General features: G+C 47.0%; 1 protein-coding gene across 1 annotated transcript; it reads left to right on the top strand.

Moving 5' to 3' along the window:
• The first annotated feature begins 1,636 nt into the window (after window positions 1-1,636).
• PIN4 (peptidylprolyl cis/trans isomerase, NIMA-interacting 4) lies at window positions 1,637-15,240 on the top strand. The gene is made up of 4 exons (XM_004592755.3): window positions 1,637-1,803; window positions 4,761-4,834; window positions 14,563-14,682; window positions 15,044-15,240. The coding sequence occupies exons 1-4, from the start codon at window positions 1,761-1,763 to the stop codon at window positions 15,200-15,202; spliced, it is 396 nt and encodes a 131-aa protein (XP_004592812.1). The 5' UTR covers window positions 1,637-1,760; the 3' UTR covers window positions 15,203-15,240.
• The last annotated feature ends 702 nt before the right edge of the window (window positions 15,241-15,942 follow it).

Here is a 15,942-nt window from a genome sequence, read left to right as displayed (position 1 = left end):
TAGTTAAGTACATGTATTTCAGTGTGTGTGTGTGTGTGTGTGTGTGTGTGTGTGTGTGTGTGTGACAGAGCAAGCACATGTTTTAACTTTGTGTCCATGAACTTTCTGAAGTACCCTCATATATCCTGGTTGACAGCATCAAGCTGGGACAACTCTGACCTGGAGGGGAGAGACAGTCCTGACATGATAGAGAAATTATTGGTTTTGGTGAGAGAGATTGAGGATGAAAGGAAAAAGACTGTGGAAACAAATTCAAAAATCATTCATCTTAGAGCAGGCATTCGGCCTAATAGTTAACAAGAGGCTGCAACAGCTGAGTCTGGTACTAGAGTGCCTGCCTTTCAGTCTTGTCGCCACTGTCCATTTCAGCTTCCTGCTAATGAATGCGCTGGGAGGCAGCAGGTGATGGCTTAAGTATGTGGGCCCAGGCACTTATGTGGGAGACCCAGACTGAGTTACTGGCTCATGGCTTCAGCCTGGCCCAACACCAACCATTGGAGGCATTGAGAAGATAGCCAGCAATAAGAGCATTTTCTCTCTCACTCATTCTCTGGCACTAAGATAAATATTAACAAAAAATTATTTGTCTTGGGCTAATACTATGAACATCGCTATTATTTTATGAGCTTTGTAAGTATGAACTTAATTCTCTTAACACTCTGTAAGTATGTACTATAATCATCAGCTCCAGTTCACAAATGATGAAACTGAGTCATTGAGAAGTGAGGTAATTTTCTCAAGGTAGCGGAAATAGCAGACAATATGGTGGGGCAGGCATTGGAGACCAGGCAATCTGGCTCCAAAATCCATGCTTCTAACTACATGATGCTGCATCAGTATAGACACTTTGGAAATTTCACAGAAACATAAATGAGCATGTACATGTATGAGGGCCACTGGTCACATTTTGCAGTATAGTCTTTTTTATATGATTATATAGTATAATGCACATACGTTAAAAAAAAGAATCACATTCTCAATGTTGGTCTGTAACCTTCTTGAAGATATTTCTCTATCTGTACACAAACAGGGCATAACATCTATTTGTGTGCTTGAAACAGTACTTATTTAAGCAGTCGCCTAATGAGGTACATTTAGATGGTTTTCAGTGATTCTGCATGACTGCTTTCCGCAAAGGGTGGGGTGGGCAGGGGTGAAGGGGGGGGATACGATTTACGAAAAAAAAAAAGCGACCTTTTGAGTTCAATCAGCTAAAGCTGCAAATAAGATTAAAAACCTAAAAAGCTGCAGGGAAAACAGGCCTGTGTGCAGGAGGGGACGGCAGAGGGGGGCCGTTACCATGGCTCTTCCTATTTTCCCTTTGTCTGGTGGCCCTACGGGATTGGCCAAACCCGTCAGGGAACTGCAAAGCACCCCCGCCCCGCTCCCGCCCCGGCTCCTATTGCGCATGCGTGGAGGAAATGGCCAGGGGAGGAGGGAGCAGGAGTGCTGGTGCAAATAACCTCGAGTGAACGAAGAAACAAAAAAGCGCAGAGGCGGGGTTTGGTCACAACGAAGCTTAGCTATGTGCCTTTACCAAGACCCCACTCTTCTTATTGGTCAGACATCTTCAGCCCCATTGGTCCGAGAGGCAAAGGCCCCAAGCCGAGAGTCTGCCCCAAGCCGTGCCTGCTTCCGGAGCCGCGATGAAAACGGTCAATTGCGATGCCGCGTGCAGGCACTGCTTACGGCATGTCCGTGGGGGCCTGACGGAGCTTTGTGCGACTACCGGTGGTTGAGCGTACAAGCAAGCGTCCAAGATGCCGCCCAAAGGAAAAAGTGGTTCCGGAAAAGGGGGGAAAGGTAGAGCTGTCAGAGAAATCAGGGAGAATGGGAGGGGGTGATAAGGGAGGAAACAAAAGACTCCCGGAGGCCGAGACGGTGGCACTGAGTGACCAGTGTCCCCATTGAGCGGCACTGAGTTTGTCTGGGTCTTCTCTTGTGAGGGATAGAAAAGATAAAGGCGTGAAGGGCGAGGGGTGGGAGGAAGGCTGGCGGAGCTGTAGGAATCCTTTCGGAAGCAGTGCTGGATAGTAAACAGTACTAAGGAGTAGTTCCTTGGAGGCGAGAGTTGGGGCTGCCATTTCTAGGTTATTAGAGCTGTAAAAGTGACTTTCATAAAAAAAATCCACATTGGTTATGTTGTCAAGATACCCCTTATTGCTTACAGAATGATGTGCCCAGTGCATGGGAAAGATTCATCTACGTAGCAGAAATGTATGTGTTAGGCACAGTGCTTAGTTCTGGGGATTTGAAAGTAAGACCCAGATCTTACAGACGTAGCGAGGAAGACAAGTATAGTGATTATGAAAAACATAATAAATGCAATGTTGAGACACTTGTATGAAACGTGGAAACTGAAGTGCTTCACGTAACCCTAGCAGAGAAGGGAAGACTGCTACAGGCGAGTTGGGCAGACCAAGATGAGCAAAGCATTCCCAGCAGCCAAAACCGTGGGGCTGATAATCCACAAACCACGTACAGGTTTGCTAGGATAAAAATTCAAAGCAGAAACTAAGGCCAAATCATGAAAAATGCTGTAGGAGAGATCTCAGAAAGGTCACTAAAATTTTTTACTATGAGAAAACTGCATTCATTTCGATTTTTTAAAAATGCTTGTTTTCTACAAATTTTGAAATAGCTCCGTATGACTTTTGCTTAAAAATCAGGAAGCTCTGAAAGGAGATTGTTGCAGTGGTCCTGGTGAGAGAGAGGGGGTGGCCAGAATTAAGGTAGTGATTTTGGGAGAAAAAACAGTGATTGTGCAATGGACTGATGGCCCAGAACCTGGAGAGACCAGTAAGTTTGGGAAAAAGTGGGTATGGCCTATCAAGCACAGCAAAGTGGCTCAATTAAATGAGGACTGGGGGCCCGGCACGATAGCATAGTGGTTAAAGTCCTTGACTTGCATGCACCGGGATCCCCAATGGGTGCCGGTTCTAATCCTAGCAGCCCTGCTTCCCATCCAGCTCCCTGCTTGTGACCTGGGAAAGCAGTTGAGGATGGCCCAAAGCTTTGGGACCCTGCACCTGCGTGGGAGACCCAGAGAGAAGTTCCTGGCTCCTGGCTTTGGATTGGCTCAGCTCCAGCCGTTGCGGTCACTTGGGAGTGAACCATTGGACAGAAGATTTTGCTGTCTGTCTCTCCTCCTCTCTGTATATCCACCTTTCCAATAAATAAATAAATCTTTTTTTTAAAATGAGGACTGGAAACAATACTGTTAGATTTGGGAATGAGAGGTGGCCTTCGGCAGCAGAGCGAGAAAGGCCGGAGCCAGATTGCAGGGACCAGGGACTGTCAGGGAAGGGCTAAAGTTGGGGACAATCAGTATGTACAGCCCTATAAGATTATTTTTAAAGATTTATTTATTTTTATTGGAAAGTCAGGTATACAGAGAGGAGGAGAGACAGAGAGGAAGATCCTCCATCCAGAGATTCACTCCCCCAAGTAACTGCCACGGCCGGTGCTCAGTCAGGAACTTCTAGATCTCCCACGTGGGTGCAGGGTCCCAAGGCTTTGGGCCGTCCTCGACTGCTTTCCCAGGCCACAAGCAGGGAGCTGGATGGGAAGCAGGGCTGCCGGGATACGAACTGGTGCCCCCGTGGGATCACAGCGTGTGCAAGGCAAGGACCCTAGCCACTAGGCTACCACGCCAGACCCAACCTATATGGTTTTAATGACAAAATAATGGAAGTAGGATGATAGAAGAAAGGCAATTAAAAGGAAGTTTTATTTTGTTAAGTGTCTTCTTCATGGGGAACCTTCGCAAGGTTGAGTTGAAGGATCCAGTAGAGAGGTGAAGATGCAGAGGAGTGCGATATAGGAGAAAGTGAGGACTGGGACTATGGGGGAGCGGTTGGCCTTTGAGAAGGGCACCTCATGATTCATAAAGAGACAAAGGAGTGATTATGAAAATTGGAAGCAGGAGGGGAAACAGGATGGAGTTAAAGAGATCGTGTGTAGTGGCCTCGAGTGGTAAAGAGCTGCTTTTCTCAGACTGAGGAGCTGGGATTCCATAATGTTTTTGGAGGAGTGCTAAGGTCTGGAGTAGGGTGAAGGGAGAGGGAATGAAAAAAGTGAAAGGATTAGCCTCAGAGCTGAGAACCTGACCAAGACTGAAGACTCACAGTGGAATAGTTTTGTAGGAAATGGGTGGTGAACTGGACACTTAATCCAGTTACAGTTCTTCGGAATGTCTAATAATAAGTCTGTAGCCATTGGCAACAGGGTTAATATAATTTGATCCTAGCAAATGTTGCCAGTGATTATTAATCTGAATATCAGTGACATTTCTTAGGAAAACATCAGTCAGCAATGGAGTAGCGTCGAGGAATTTGGTTGTGAGTGTGTTCTTCAGGCCAATATAGGCAGTGGAAAATTTTATTTAGGCTGTGTTCTCCAAATATTTTACTTAGCGGAATTGTGAAAGATTGAATACATAATTTAGAACATATGAGAAATCTGACAAGAGCAAAGGTCGTGCCCTTGGAAGACTGGATTTGAAATTGGAGCCAGAGGGCTCTTGTTTACCCATTAGTATGCTTATCTCTCTGTGTGTGATTCCCAGGACGGGTTTCTGTCAGGCATGGATATCCTGTTTAATGGAGTTAAGTCTCAGGTTCATTCAGCTTGATGTGGTAAAGTGGCAGAAGGTGCTTCAGAAGCTTGGTGCCATGAGGAAAGCACCAGCTCGTGTGTTGGACTCTTCTGTAAATGTCAGGGCACAGTCGAAATGAGTGCCCGTTGCCTCTTCTCTCCAGGAGGAGCAGCTTCGGGGAGTGACAACGCAGACAAGAAGGCTCAAGGTCCCAAAGGTGGTGGCAATGCGGTGAAGGTGAGTTGCAGTTCCCTTTTAGCTCCCAGCTTACCTCATTCTTAGGGGTAACCTTCGCACTCATAGAAAAAAAATCACAACAACACGATGTTAGGAAATATAGACCAGTCTCATGAGAAGTGATTCCTTTGAGATATTTTCTCAATTCTTTTCTTAGAAATCCAGGATATTGTCATAAATTATTGTTCCATAAAGTAGATTAAGTTGGGTGCTGGTGCCACGGCATCCTGTATGGGTGCCAGTTTGTGTCCCAGCTGCTCCGCCTCTGAACCGGCTCTCTGTTGATGTGTCTGAGGAGGCAGCACAGGATGTGCAAACTGCTTGGGCCCCTGTACCTGCCCTGTCTTTCAAATAAATAAATCATATTTTCAATATTTATTGACTTTTACTGGAAAGTCAGATTTACAGAGAGAAGAGACAGAAAGATCTTCCATCTGCTGGTCCGCTACTCAAGTGGCCGCAACGGCCAGAGCTGAGTCGATCCGAAGCCAGGAGCCAGGAACCTCCTCCAGGTCTCCCACACAGGTGCAGGGTCTCAAGGCTTTGGGCCGTCCTCAACTGCTTTGCCAGGCCACAAGCAGGGAGCTGGATGGGAAGTGGAGCTGCCAGGATTAGAACCGGCGCCCATATGGGATCCCGGCAGGTTCAAGGCGAGGACTTTAGCCACTAGGCTACCATACCAGGCCCAGCAGGCGGCTTTCTAAGGAAAGTTTCTACCCTTACTTGCTCATTTAGCACAGGTGTCTTTTAGCAATTATCTAAGTTCTTGGTTTCATAAAATACTTTTTTTTCCTGAGAAATGACTGATTCACGTACTAGGAGGATCTAAATACATTTTTTTTTAAGATTTATTTTAGTGCCTGGCTCCTGCCACCTGGCTTTGGATCAGCTCAGCTCCGGCCGTTGGGCAACTTGGAGAGTGAACCAGTGGATGGAAGATCTTTCTGTCTCTCCTTCTCTCTGTAAATCTGACTTTCCAATAAAAAAATGAATGAATTTTTAAAAAACAAACAAAAAGATAGAAAGCTCCCTGCTAGTAAGCCATAAGCCATAGCCTTGATCTGGAAAATGAAGGCGAGAGACAATAAGCGACTAATTACTTGAAGTCTTTAACCTAATCCCAGCAAAACGTCTGCTGTGTAAAAATTTAATCCTCAATCAGAACTACCCCCTAGTACTATGTGGCAAGATAATTTCTGTATTTCAGTCGGGATATGAGAGCCTATTCTTGGATTCCTTAGTTCATGTAGGATTTAGTGGCATCTGTCTTGGTGCCAGTGTGTTACCCTTTGGAAACTAAGCATAACAAAAACACCGAGTAAGACATGGTCCCTGTTACCATCGTCTAGGTGGCTGGGATTCGTTAAAGGAAGTTAACTGCTGTGGCAGTGTGGCAGTGTGATTGCTTCGTCTGCGTTCAGCCATGTGCAGACAGGGCAAGAGGAGAAAAAGAAAATGCAATTGGTGAGGTGGTCCTGCTCGCGAACTTGTGCCCCCGAGGGACATGAATCTGCTTTTCAGCAGTTGGCCTCCATACTTAAATCAGCATCCGACAAGTCAAGTGGAATTCTGATGTCCAAAGTTAAGCTCTCATAAAACGTGGTTCTCTGGTACCGCATGCAGTACAGCAGTGAAGTGGCCACATGCTGCTTGTGTGGTTCAAGTACTAGCTCCGCCGCTTCTAGCCAGCTTGTGCGAATGCACACCCTGAGCGGCGGCAGGCCGTGGCTCACGTGCGTGGGTGTCTGCTCTCTGTGTGGGAGACCCAGACTGAATCCTCGGCGCCTGGCTTTGGCTTGGCCCATCCCTCATTACAGTGAGCCTTTGGCAAGTGAACCAGCAGGTAGAAATTCTCTGTCCATCTCTGCTTTGAAATTAAGTGAAAATAAATAGTTTTTAAACAAACTTGACCCCTAGGTACAACCCGGCTACTTGATATCTGACCGCCAAAGGGGTCATCATTACCATCTGGGTGATGAGGTTATTTGGCTTTTGGGGGGGCGTTTGATGAGAACTGATAATATTGATCTCTGCTAAGACATGTTCTAGGATATTTTTGGCTGTATGAAAATTTTGCCTTATAAGTTGCTTTTAAAATCACCTACCCTGAGAAACTCCTATACTGTGTATGGCTTTCAAAAACTTGGGGCTAGGGTAGTGGTGTAGTGCACTAAGCCTCCCACTGTGGCACTTAGTGCTGGATCGTGTCCCAGATGCTCCATTTCCAATCAAGTTGCCCACTCATAGCCTGGGAGAGCAGTGGAGGACGGTTCAAAGTGTTGGCCTCCTGCACCCCTGTGAAAGACCTGGAGGAGGCTCCTGGCTCCTGATCGGCTCAGCCCTGGCTGTTGTAGCCATTTGGGAAGTGAACCAGCAGATGCAAGTTTGTTTTCTCTTTCTCTCTCTCTGCGTCTCTCTCTTTCTCTCTGTAGGTCTGGCTTTCAAATAAAAATAAAATAAATATATAAAAACAATATCTTGACTTTCTGAAAAAAGTAAGTTCATTGTGGCCGTCCATGAAGTGTGTGCAGAGGAGTGGCGTGGAACTAGGTGGGAAAGTAGGTAAGGGTTAAGTCTTTCATTAAGTTTAATTTGAAATAATTGCAGATTCTTGTGCAGTTGTGAGAAGTAGCACGTTGTGCCTTTACCGATTTTGCCCCCAGTGGTAACATCTTTAAAAAAAATGTGGCACAGGGCCCTGCGCAGTAGCCTAGTGGCTAAACTCTTTGCCTTGAACATGCCAGGATCCCATGTGGGTACTGGTTCTAATCCCGGCAGCTCCACTTCCCATCCAGCTCCCTGCTTGTGGCCTGGGAAAGCAGTCGAGGACAGGCCAAAGTCTTGGAGCCCTGCACCCACGTAGGAGACCCGGAGTAGTCTCCTGGCTTCGGGTCAGCTCAGCTGCAGTCATTGCGACCACTTGGGGGTGATTCAACGGATGCAAGATCTTCCCCTCTCTCTTCTCTCTCTGTCTGACTTTCCAATAAAAATAAATCTTTTTAAAAAAAGGTGTGGCATGGTAGGACTGCCGGGGTACTGATGAATATAGTCAGGATCCCGCCTATCCTATAACTGCACACCTTCCCTCCTGCTCCTAGCTCTGCCTCCTTTTATGAGATTTCATTTATATATTTGAAAGGCAGACACACACACACACACATCCATCCATCCTTCATCTGCAAGTTCACTCCCCAAATGCCTGTAACAGCTGAAGCTGGGCTCCGTGGGAATCTCCCACGTGGCTGGCAGGGACCAAGTACGTGGGCCCCCACTGCCTTCCCGGGTGCATTAGCTGGGAGTTGCATTGGAAGAGTGTAATCTTACATGCCAGCACTGTTGAATCATGGGGAATAGCCTTCTGGAATTAGCCTTTTTCTTTTTTTTTTTTTTTTTCACTCAGCATAGTTCTCTGGAGACTGTGTTCCAAGTTACCTTTAACAATACTTTGTTCCTTTGTGTTGCTGAGCAGTGTTTCCTGAGTGGGAGTGCCATTGGAGGTTTAACCATTTAGCCGCTGAAGTGCAGCTGGCTTGGTTTGCAGCATTCTTGAAGGCCCTGGCAGATGGAGAACCCGAGGCCTTCCGCCCTCTTGGGCTGCCAGCTCCTTCCCAGGCTGCCATTACGCTTCAGACCTCAGCCCAGTGCCCAGCCCCTGTGCTTGGGTCACTATGAACTGTGCTGCCTCTCATCACAGCTTTCCTCCTTCCTCTCGGCTTCCTGCCTCCCTCAGCCTCACACACCGGAGGCACTTTGTGTTTCTTTTCCTCTCCCCTCTATTTCCTGTCAACTAGATGTGACGACTTGAGCACTGGATTGAATTCTGGCTCTTTTGCCTTTCCATCACCTGCCTGCATCCACCTGCCAAACTAAAAAGCAGAATCAACCCAGCGGTTCACTTTCCTCCTACCGAAACACAGCCCTGCAGGGCCCTCCTGGAGAGGCATACAGCCATTGAGACTGAGGCCGCCATGGCCTGGCCTTAAGCTAAGTAGCCCCTCAGCCCTGCTCAGCAGCCCTTGGCCATTTGCCTCATGCCATCTGCCGCCCACCTTCACTCAGTTAGAGGAGGATCTTTTCCAGTGGTTCTCAGCCCTGGGTGGACGTCAGATTCCCCCGGGCAGCTCTGCAGAAATGCCTCTGCTTCCACGCCAGCCCCAACTGCAACGGACCCTCTGGGAGTTGAACCTGGATCCTGGCATTTATTTTATTGTACTATACTATATTCAAGTCTTTTCTTAGAAGCTCTGGGGGTGATTTCAATATGCTGCCAGGATTGAAAAGCACTGATCTAGTCCTAACAAGGTTGGTGTGAAGACTTAGTGACATCATGCACATGAAGCCCCTAACACAGTGCCTAGCGAATGTTAAGGTCCTGGTGACTGTGGAATATTTTTACTGTTTCCAAATATTTTGTTTTTTTAAGAATTGGATGGTCTGGGCCTGGTATGATGGCTGCGTTGGTTAATCCTCCCTTACAAGCACCATGATTCCATATGGTCATTGCTTTGTATCCCAGATGCTCCACTTCCCATGGAACTTCCTGCTTGTGGCCTGGGAAAGTAGTAGAGAACAGCCCAAAGCCTTGGAACTGTGCACCTGCATGGGAGATCTGGAAGAAGCTCCTGGCTCCTGGCTTCCTATCTGCTCAGCCCTAGCTGTTGCAGCAATTTGGGCAGTGAGCCAGTGGATGGAAGATCTTTCTCTCTGTGTCAACTCTGTAAATCTGCCTTCCTGATGAAAATGAATAAATCTTTTAAAAAAGAAAAGATTTAGATGGTCTAATGACATTAAGAAATTGCTTTAGGGGCCAGTGCTGTCGCATAGTGTATAAAGCCACTGCCTGCAGTGCAGGCATCGCATATGGGCACCGGTTCATGTCCTAGCTGCTCCACTTCTAATCCAGTGCCCTGGGAATTACCTGGGAAGGACAGTAGACAATGACCTAAGTGCTTGGGCTTCTGCACCCATGTGAGAAAACCCAGAGGAAGCTTTTAGCTCCTGGCTTTGGTACAACCCATCCCTGGCCATTGCTGCCATCTGGGGAGTGAACCAGTGGGTCTCTCTCTCTCTGTGTACGTCTGTCTCTCCAAAACTTTCAAATAAATAAACGTTTAAAACAAACAAAAAATGCCTTAGATTAATCTGATCATACCTCCCTCATCACCTTTCCTTCTTTAAGGCTAGTTTTCCAGTGTGCTAAATACGACTTTGGTCCTTGAATTTTCTCTGCCCTCCTATCTCTGCTTTATCTTTAACCTTTCCCTCTTTACAGTATCTTCATTCTGAAAATACATTCAGAGATCTTTAAATACATGTGTGTGTGTGTGTGATTTTTTTTTTTCTCTGCCAGAGCCCATCTCCTTTTTGGAAGCAAATGAGTCAAGCGAGTGGTCCCGCATGACACGTTCCCTTCCCACTCTGCGTTGCTTCTTCAGTCGGCCTCCTATGCTCTGGACTCCACACTTAGCACTTTCCTGAAACTCCTTTTGCCAAGGACATTAGTCGTTGCTAAACTTAGTGCATTCCTTATCTGCTCTCCCTGCAGCCCTTTGCCCTGTGGACCATGTCCTCCTTGAAACTTTCTCCTCTCTGGGTTTCTGTTGCCCCTTCTGTCCTCCCTGCTTGACCTTTCCTTTTTATGCTGCTTTTGGAGCTGTTTTCCTTGATGCTGCTGAACCATGGATCTTCTCCAAGGCTGTTGTTAGCCTTCCTTCCTCTTCACATTCTGCAGAGCCTCCCTGGGTGATCTCATCAGCTCCCACAGCTTCAGCTGCTTACCACACCCAAGCTTTTTCTGTAGCTTGGCTCTCTTCCAAGATGCAAATATACAGTTGCATATTGGCCAGTAACACTTGCAAGCCTCATGGGTACTATAAACTTGCTGTCACACAGTCCAAATCAGGCCACTTGTTTGTTCATTTGTAAAGGAGCCAGTATCTCCTTCTACAAGTATGAATGCTGAATGTGCTTTCCTAGTCATTGAATCAGAAGGTTGCCTTGTGAGTGTGGAAGCAGAAAGAGGGACGCAGTATAGCAACTGTTCTAGGGCCTGGCGTGATGGCTCAAATGGGTAATCCTCTGTCCTGTAGTGCCATCATCCTATATGGATACCAGTGGGTGTCCCAGCTGCTTGTGGCCTGGGAAAGCAGTCAAGGATTGCCGAAAGCCTTGGGACCCTGCACCCAAGTCGGAGGAGACCTGAAGGGGGCTCCTGGTTCCTGGCTTTGGGTCAGCTCAGCTCCAGCCATTCTGGCCACTGGGAGAGTGAAGCAGCAAATGGAATATCTTTGTTTCTGTCTCTCCTTCTCTCTCTAAATCTGCCTTTCCTAAATAAATAAATAAATAAATCTTTATTTAAAAAAAAAAAAAGCAGCAGCTGTTCTGACCAGGCTGCATGAAAGCCAAACGAGCCATTGCTATTCTCCATAGGTATAACTGGATATTCTTCATCCCCCTTTCCTGGACAGTGGGGGGCACATTCCTTTCCTTCGATATGTTCATACCTCTTGTGTCGCTCCTCTAGTCAGGAAGTTACTCCCCTGGACCAAGAATGCTCTCCCCCACCCTCAATTCCAGCAGTTAACCCTTAAAGACAACCTTGGTTGTTTGTCTCTAATGACATCTTTAGTCCCTACCCCAATGTATCAACTGATACTGTTTGAATGAGAAATGGGTTTAAAGATTTATTTATTTGATTACAAAGTCAGATATACAGAGAGGAGGAGAGACACAGAGGAACATCTTCCGTCCGATGATTCACTCCCCAAGTGAGCCGCAACAGGCCGGTGCTGCACCGATCCGATGCCGGGAACCAGGAACCTCCTCCAGGTCTCACATGTGGGTACAGGGTCCCAAATCTTTGGGCCGTCCTCGACTGCTTTCCCAGGCCACAAGCAGGGAGCTGGATGGGAAGTGGAGCTGCCAGGATTAGAACAGGCACCCATATGGGATCCCGGCGCGTTCAAGGCGAGGACTTTAAGCCGCTAGGCCACGCCGCCGGGCCCTAAAGATCATCTTTAAGATCATCTTTAGCATTCTGTTTTTTTCCTTTTTTATTTTATAATTTTAAAAAATTTTTATTATAGATGATGCTTACCTGGTAGCTTGGGGTGGGAAGGATCGGGAGTCAGGGAATCGCGGCTGTGATCGTTGTTTCCAAGTTTTCCATTTCTTCTTCCTCTGTCTGGGGAAAGGGGAGAGAGAAGGAGAGAAGCCACACTCAGCCTCCCAGCTGCCCCAGTACCCAGGGATGGGGAACAGCTTAGCCACCCAAGACTGACCCAGAGTCCTAACGTGGCATACGCTCTGAGGATCCTGCTCAGACGATTTTGATAGTTCTGAAATATTGTTAGTCTCACCAGTCCAAGAATGAGGGAACACTTTCGATGTCCACTGCTATCATAGTCCACCTTAGAATCTCCATTCGCCCAGATATTTGCTGTCATCACTGGGCTGGGGTAGTTGTCCAATCTGTCCTGTTCTCCTTCCTCTGCTGTGGTAACAGACGTCTTCTGAAGGCCCAAATGGGCTGCCATATCCTGTATGTGGGCCTGGGCTAACTGTCCACTACTCCGTCATTTCCACTATTGGAAAGGCAGATCAGATTTGTAGAGAGAAGGAGAGACAGAGAGATTTTCCATCCACTGGTTCACTCTCCAAATGGCCACAAGGGCTGGAGCTGAGCCAATCCGAAGCCAGGAGCCAGAAGCTTCTTCCAGGTCTCCCACACAGGTGCAGGGTCTTTTCCCAGGTCACACGGAGGGAGCTGGATGGAAAGTGGAGCAGCCAGGACACAAACCAGTGCACATATGGGATCCTGGAGCTTGTAAAGTGAGGATTTAGCCATTGAGCCATCGCACTGGACCCTATAGTGTTCTTATGAAAAAATTTCTGAATGTAAATATAGATCACATCTGAATCCTTTACTGGGGTTAAGGATTCTGAATATTTAACATGATCCTTTTTCACAGTGTTGTGTCTTAGGGAGGCTCTATATATGTTAGGAGACTGGTAAGAAATGTTTCCTATTGGAAATACTCATATCATCCCTGCTGTGATGAAATAGCACTTGCTGGGGCCTGTCGTGGTAGCCTAGTGGCTTAAGTCCTCACCTTGCATGCGCCAGAATCCCATATAGGTGCTGGTTTCTGTCCCAGCTGCTCCACTTCCCTTCAGCTCAACTCCAACCATTGTGGCTGCTTGGGGAGCAAACCCAGCAGAAGGAAGATGTTTCTCTCCATTTCTCCTTCTCTCTGTAAATCTGACTTTCCAATTAAAAAAAATAAAATAAATCTTTGAAGATTTATTTAAATATTTTATTTTTTTAATTGGAAAGTCAGATATACAGAGAGGAACATCTTCCATCTGTTGATTCACTCCCCAAGGGACCACAATGGCCGGCGCTGCACTGATCTGAAGCCAGGAGCCAGGAGCTCTTCTGGGTCTCCCGCGCAGGTGCAGGGTCCCAAGGCTTTGGGCTGTCCTCAACTACTTTCAAAGGCCACAAGCAGGGAGCTGGATGGGAATGAGAGCCGGCGTCCATATGGGATCCTAGCACGTGCAAGGTGAAGACTTTAGCCGCTAGTGTACTGTACCCGGCCCAAAAATAAATAAATCTTTAAAAAAAAAAAAAAAGAGTGGGTGGGGGGTGCTGCACGGTAGCCTAGTGGTTAAAGTCCTTGCTTTGCCCATGTGCCAGGATCCCATAGGGGCGCTGGTTCTAATCCCAGCAGCCCCGCTTCCCACACAGCTCCCTGCCTGTAGCCTGGGAAAGCAGTTGAGGACAGCTCAAAGCCTTGGCATCCTGCACCCATGTGGGAGACCCGGAAGAGGCTTCTGGCTCCTGGCTTCGGATTGGTTCAACTCCAGCCATTGCAGCTTCTTGGGGAGTGAACCAGCGGATGAAAGATCTTTCTGTCTCTCTTCCTCTGACTTTCCAATAAAAATAAATCTTTAAAAAGAGCTCTTGCTGCAGTATCTCGAGTTTTAAAACTGTTGAAGAGCACATATGTACTATTATTATCTCAGTGCACAAATGGAGCAACACTTACAGGCCTACAGCATATTGTGATCTTGCAGCAGAGTTGGTATTTGATTAAAAACTCAGGTTTTCGGGCCCAGTGCAGTATCCTAGCGGCTAAAGTCCTCACCTTGAACGCCCCGGGATCCCATATGGCGCCGGTTCTAATCCCGACAGCTCCACTTCCCATCCAGCTCTCTGCTTGTGGCCTGGGAAAGCATTGGAGGACGGCCCAAAGCCTTGGGACCCTGCACCCGCGTGGGAGACCCGGAAGAGGATCTGGCTCCTGGCTTCAGATCAGCACAGCTCTGGCCATTGTGGTCACTTGGGGAGTGAATCAGCAGACGGAAGATGTTCCTCTCTGTCTCTCCTGCTCTCTGTGTATCTGACTTTGCAATAAAAATTTGATTAATTAAAAAAAAAAAAACCAGGGTCTTAGCCATCCTCATGTTTCCCCGTCCTGCTACCATTGAGAAGCATGCTAAAATATGGGACCTTCCTGCAGCCAGGGGCCTATTCATAATCTGCATCAGGTGCTGAGTTGCTGTCTTGGCAAGGGAAATGGCTTTGTCACCAGCACCTAGCTGGGCATGCTTCCAGGAGTTCCATTGCCGCAAGCTCACGTGTTTCATTACTCATCGGGTAATCAGGATGTAACTGCTAAACTGAGGAAGCATCCGTGTTATATGTGCATCCTTCCTTCCCACAGGTCAGACACATCCTGTGTGAAAAGCATGGCAAGATTATGGAAGCCATGGAAAAGTTGAAATCTGGAATGAAATTCAGTGAAGTGGCTGCCCAATATAGCGAAGATAAAGCCAGGCAAGGGGTATGTTGCTGTTATTTCAAATTTGCTGCCATCTTCAGAGTAAACACAAGAATTGTTTGTGTTCTGCCATTGATTTTAGCCACATTTTGGCTTAAACTTCTTAAAAGCAGGAATGTCCCACTTGTGAAGAGTGGCATGACAGTCACATGTGTCTCAACCTAGGCACGGGCAGACTCGCACAGCTAACCTCAGAGTCCGGCAGTACTGTGAGTGCTGGTGTGGTCAGGTTAGGGTGAGCCTCCGATGCAGCCCAAGGGATTCAATAGATATAGCCCTAGCATTCACACTAGGAAATTCAAGCTACAAAACTGCTCCCTCTTCAGGGTCACTTGATATCACCTGTCTTTTTTGGTCTTTTCAGGGTGACTTGGGTTGGATGACCAGAGGGTCCATGGTGGGACCATTTCAAGAAGCAGCATTTGCCTTGCCTGTAAGTGGAATGGATAAGCCTGTGTTCACAGATCCACCAGTTAAGACAAAATTTGGCTATCATATTATTATGGTTGAAGGGAGAAAATAAAATCACATAAATAAATTTGAGATGTTTTGTTTCTTTGAGAGGATTGAATAATCTTTTGTGAACTGTCAGCGATAGTTTGAAAGTACAAAATAGGGCCTGGCACGATAGCATAGTGGTTAAAGTCCTCGCCTTGCACGCGCCGGGATCCCATATGGGTGCCGGTTCTCATCCCGGCAGCTCCACTTCCCATCCAGCTCCCTGCTTGTGGCCTGGGAAAGCAGTCGAGGACAGCCCAAAGCCTTGGGACCCTGCACCAGCGTGGGAGACCTGGAAGAAGTTCCTGGCTCCTGGCTTCGGATCGGCTGAGCTCCAGCCATTGTGGTCACTTGGGAGCAAACCATCGGACGGAAAATCTTCCTCTCTGTATATCTGACTATCCAATAAAAATAAGTAAATCTTTAAAGAAGAAAGTGCAAAACAGGGTGGGGACAGTTAGTGTCCACTGCAGTAGCTGTTTAGCCAGTAGGTCTCAAGCAGAGTCAGGTGGACTCTGTAACCTCTATTCCCCTTGCTCCCAGACTTTTCTCTCAGTGTTTTCCGTAACTGATGCCCTTATCTTCAGTGAAAGCATTACATCATGACTGTCCTTTGGTGGCAGCATTTTCTGTATCTGCATTTTAAGAATTTGAACTTTTATGATATCCAGAAAAATATAAACATTAAAAATATAAATACTATACTGTATCAAAAATAACTTTGGGGATAAGGTGTTTGACGCATATCATCGCATGTCTGAGTTA

This window comes from Ochotona princeps, chromosome X, assembly GCF_030435755.1.
Source record: "Ochotona princeps isolate mOchPri1 chromosome X, mOchPri1.hap1, whole genome shotgun sequence".
NCBI classification, from domain to species: Eukaryota; Metazoa; Chordata; class Mammalia; order Lagomorpha; family Ochotonidae; genus Ochotona; species Ochotona princeps.
Note: the sequence above shows the minus strand (reverse complement) of the source record. Positions and strands in the feature narration are given on the sequence as shown.

Excerpts from the sequence above, each read along its gene's own strand:
- PIN4 (XM_004592755.3), top strand. The coding sequence starts at position 1,761 with ATGCCGCCCAAAGGAAAAAGTGGTTCCGGAAAAGGGGGGAAAG. Across the intron at positions 4,835-14,562 it reads GTGGTGGCAATGCGGTGAAG|GTCAGACACATCCTGTGTGA; the intron begins GTGAGTTGCAGT and ends TCCTTCCCACAG. Across the intron at positions 14,683-15,043 it reads AAGATAAAGCCAGGCAAGGG|GGTGACTTGGGTTGGATGAC; the intron begins GTATGTTGCTGT and ends TGGTCTTTTCAG.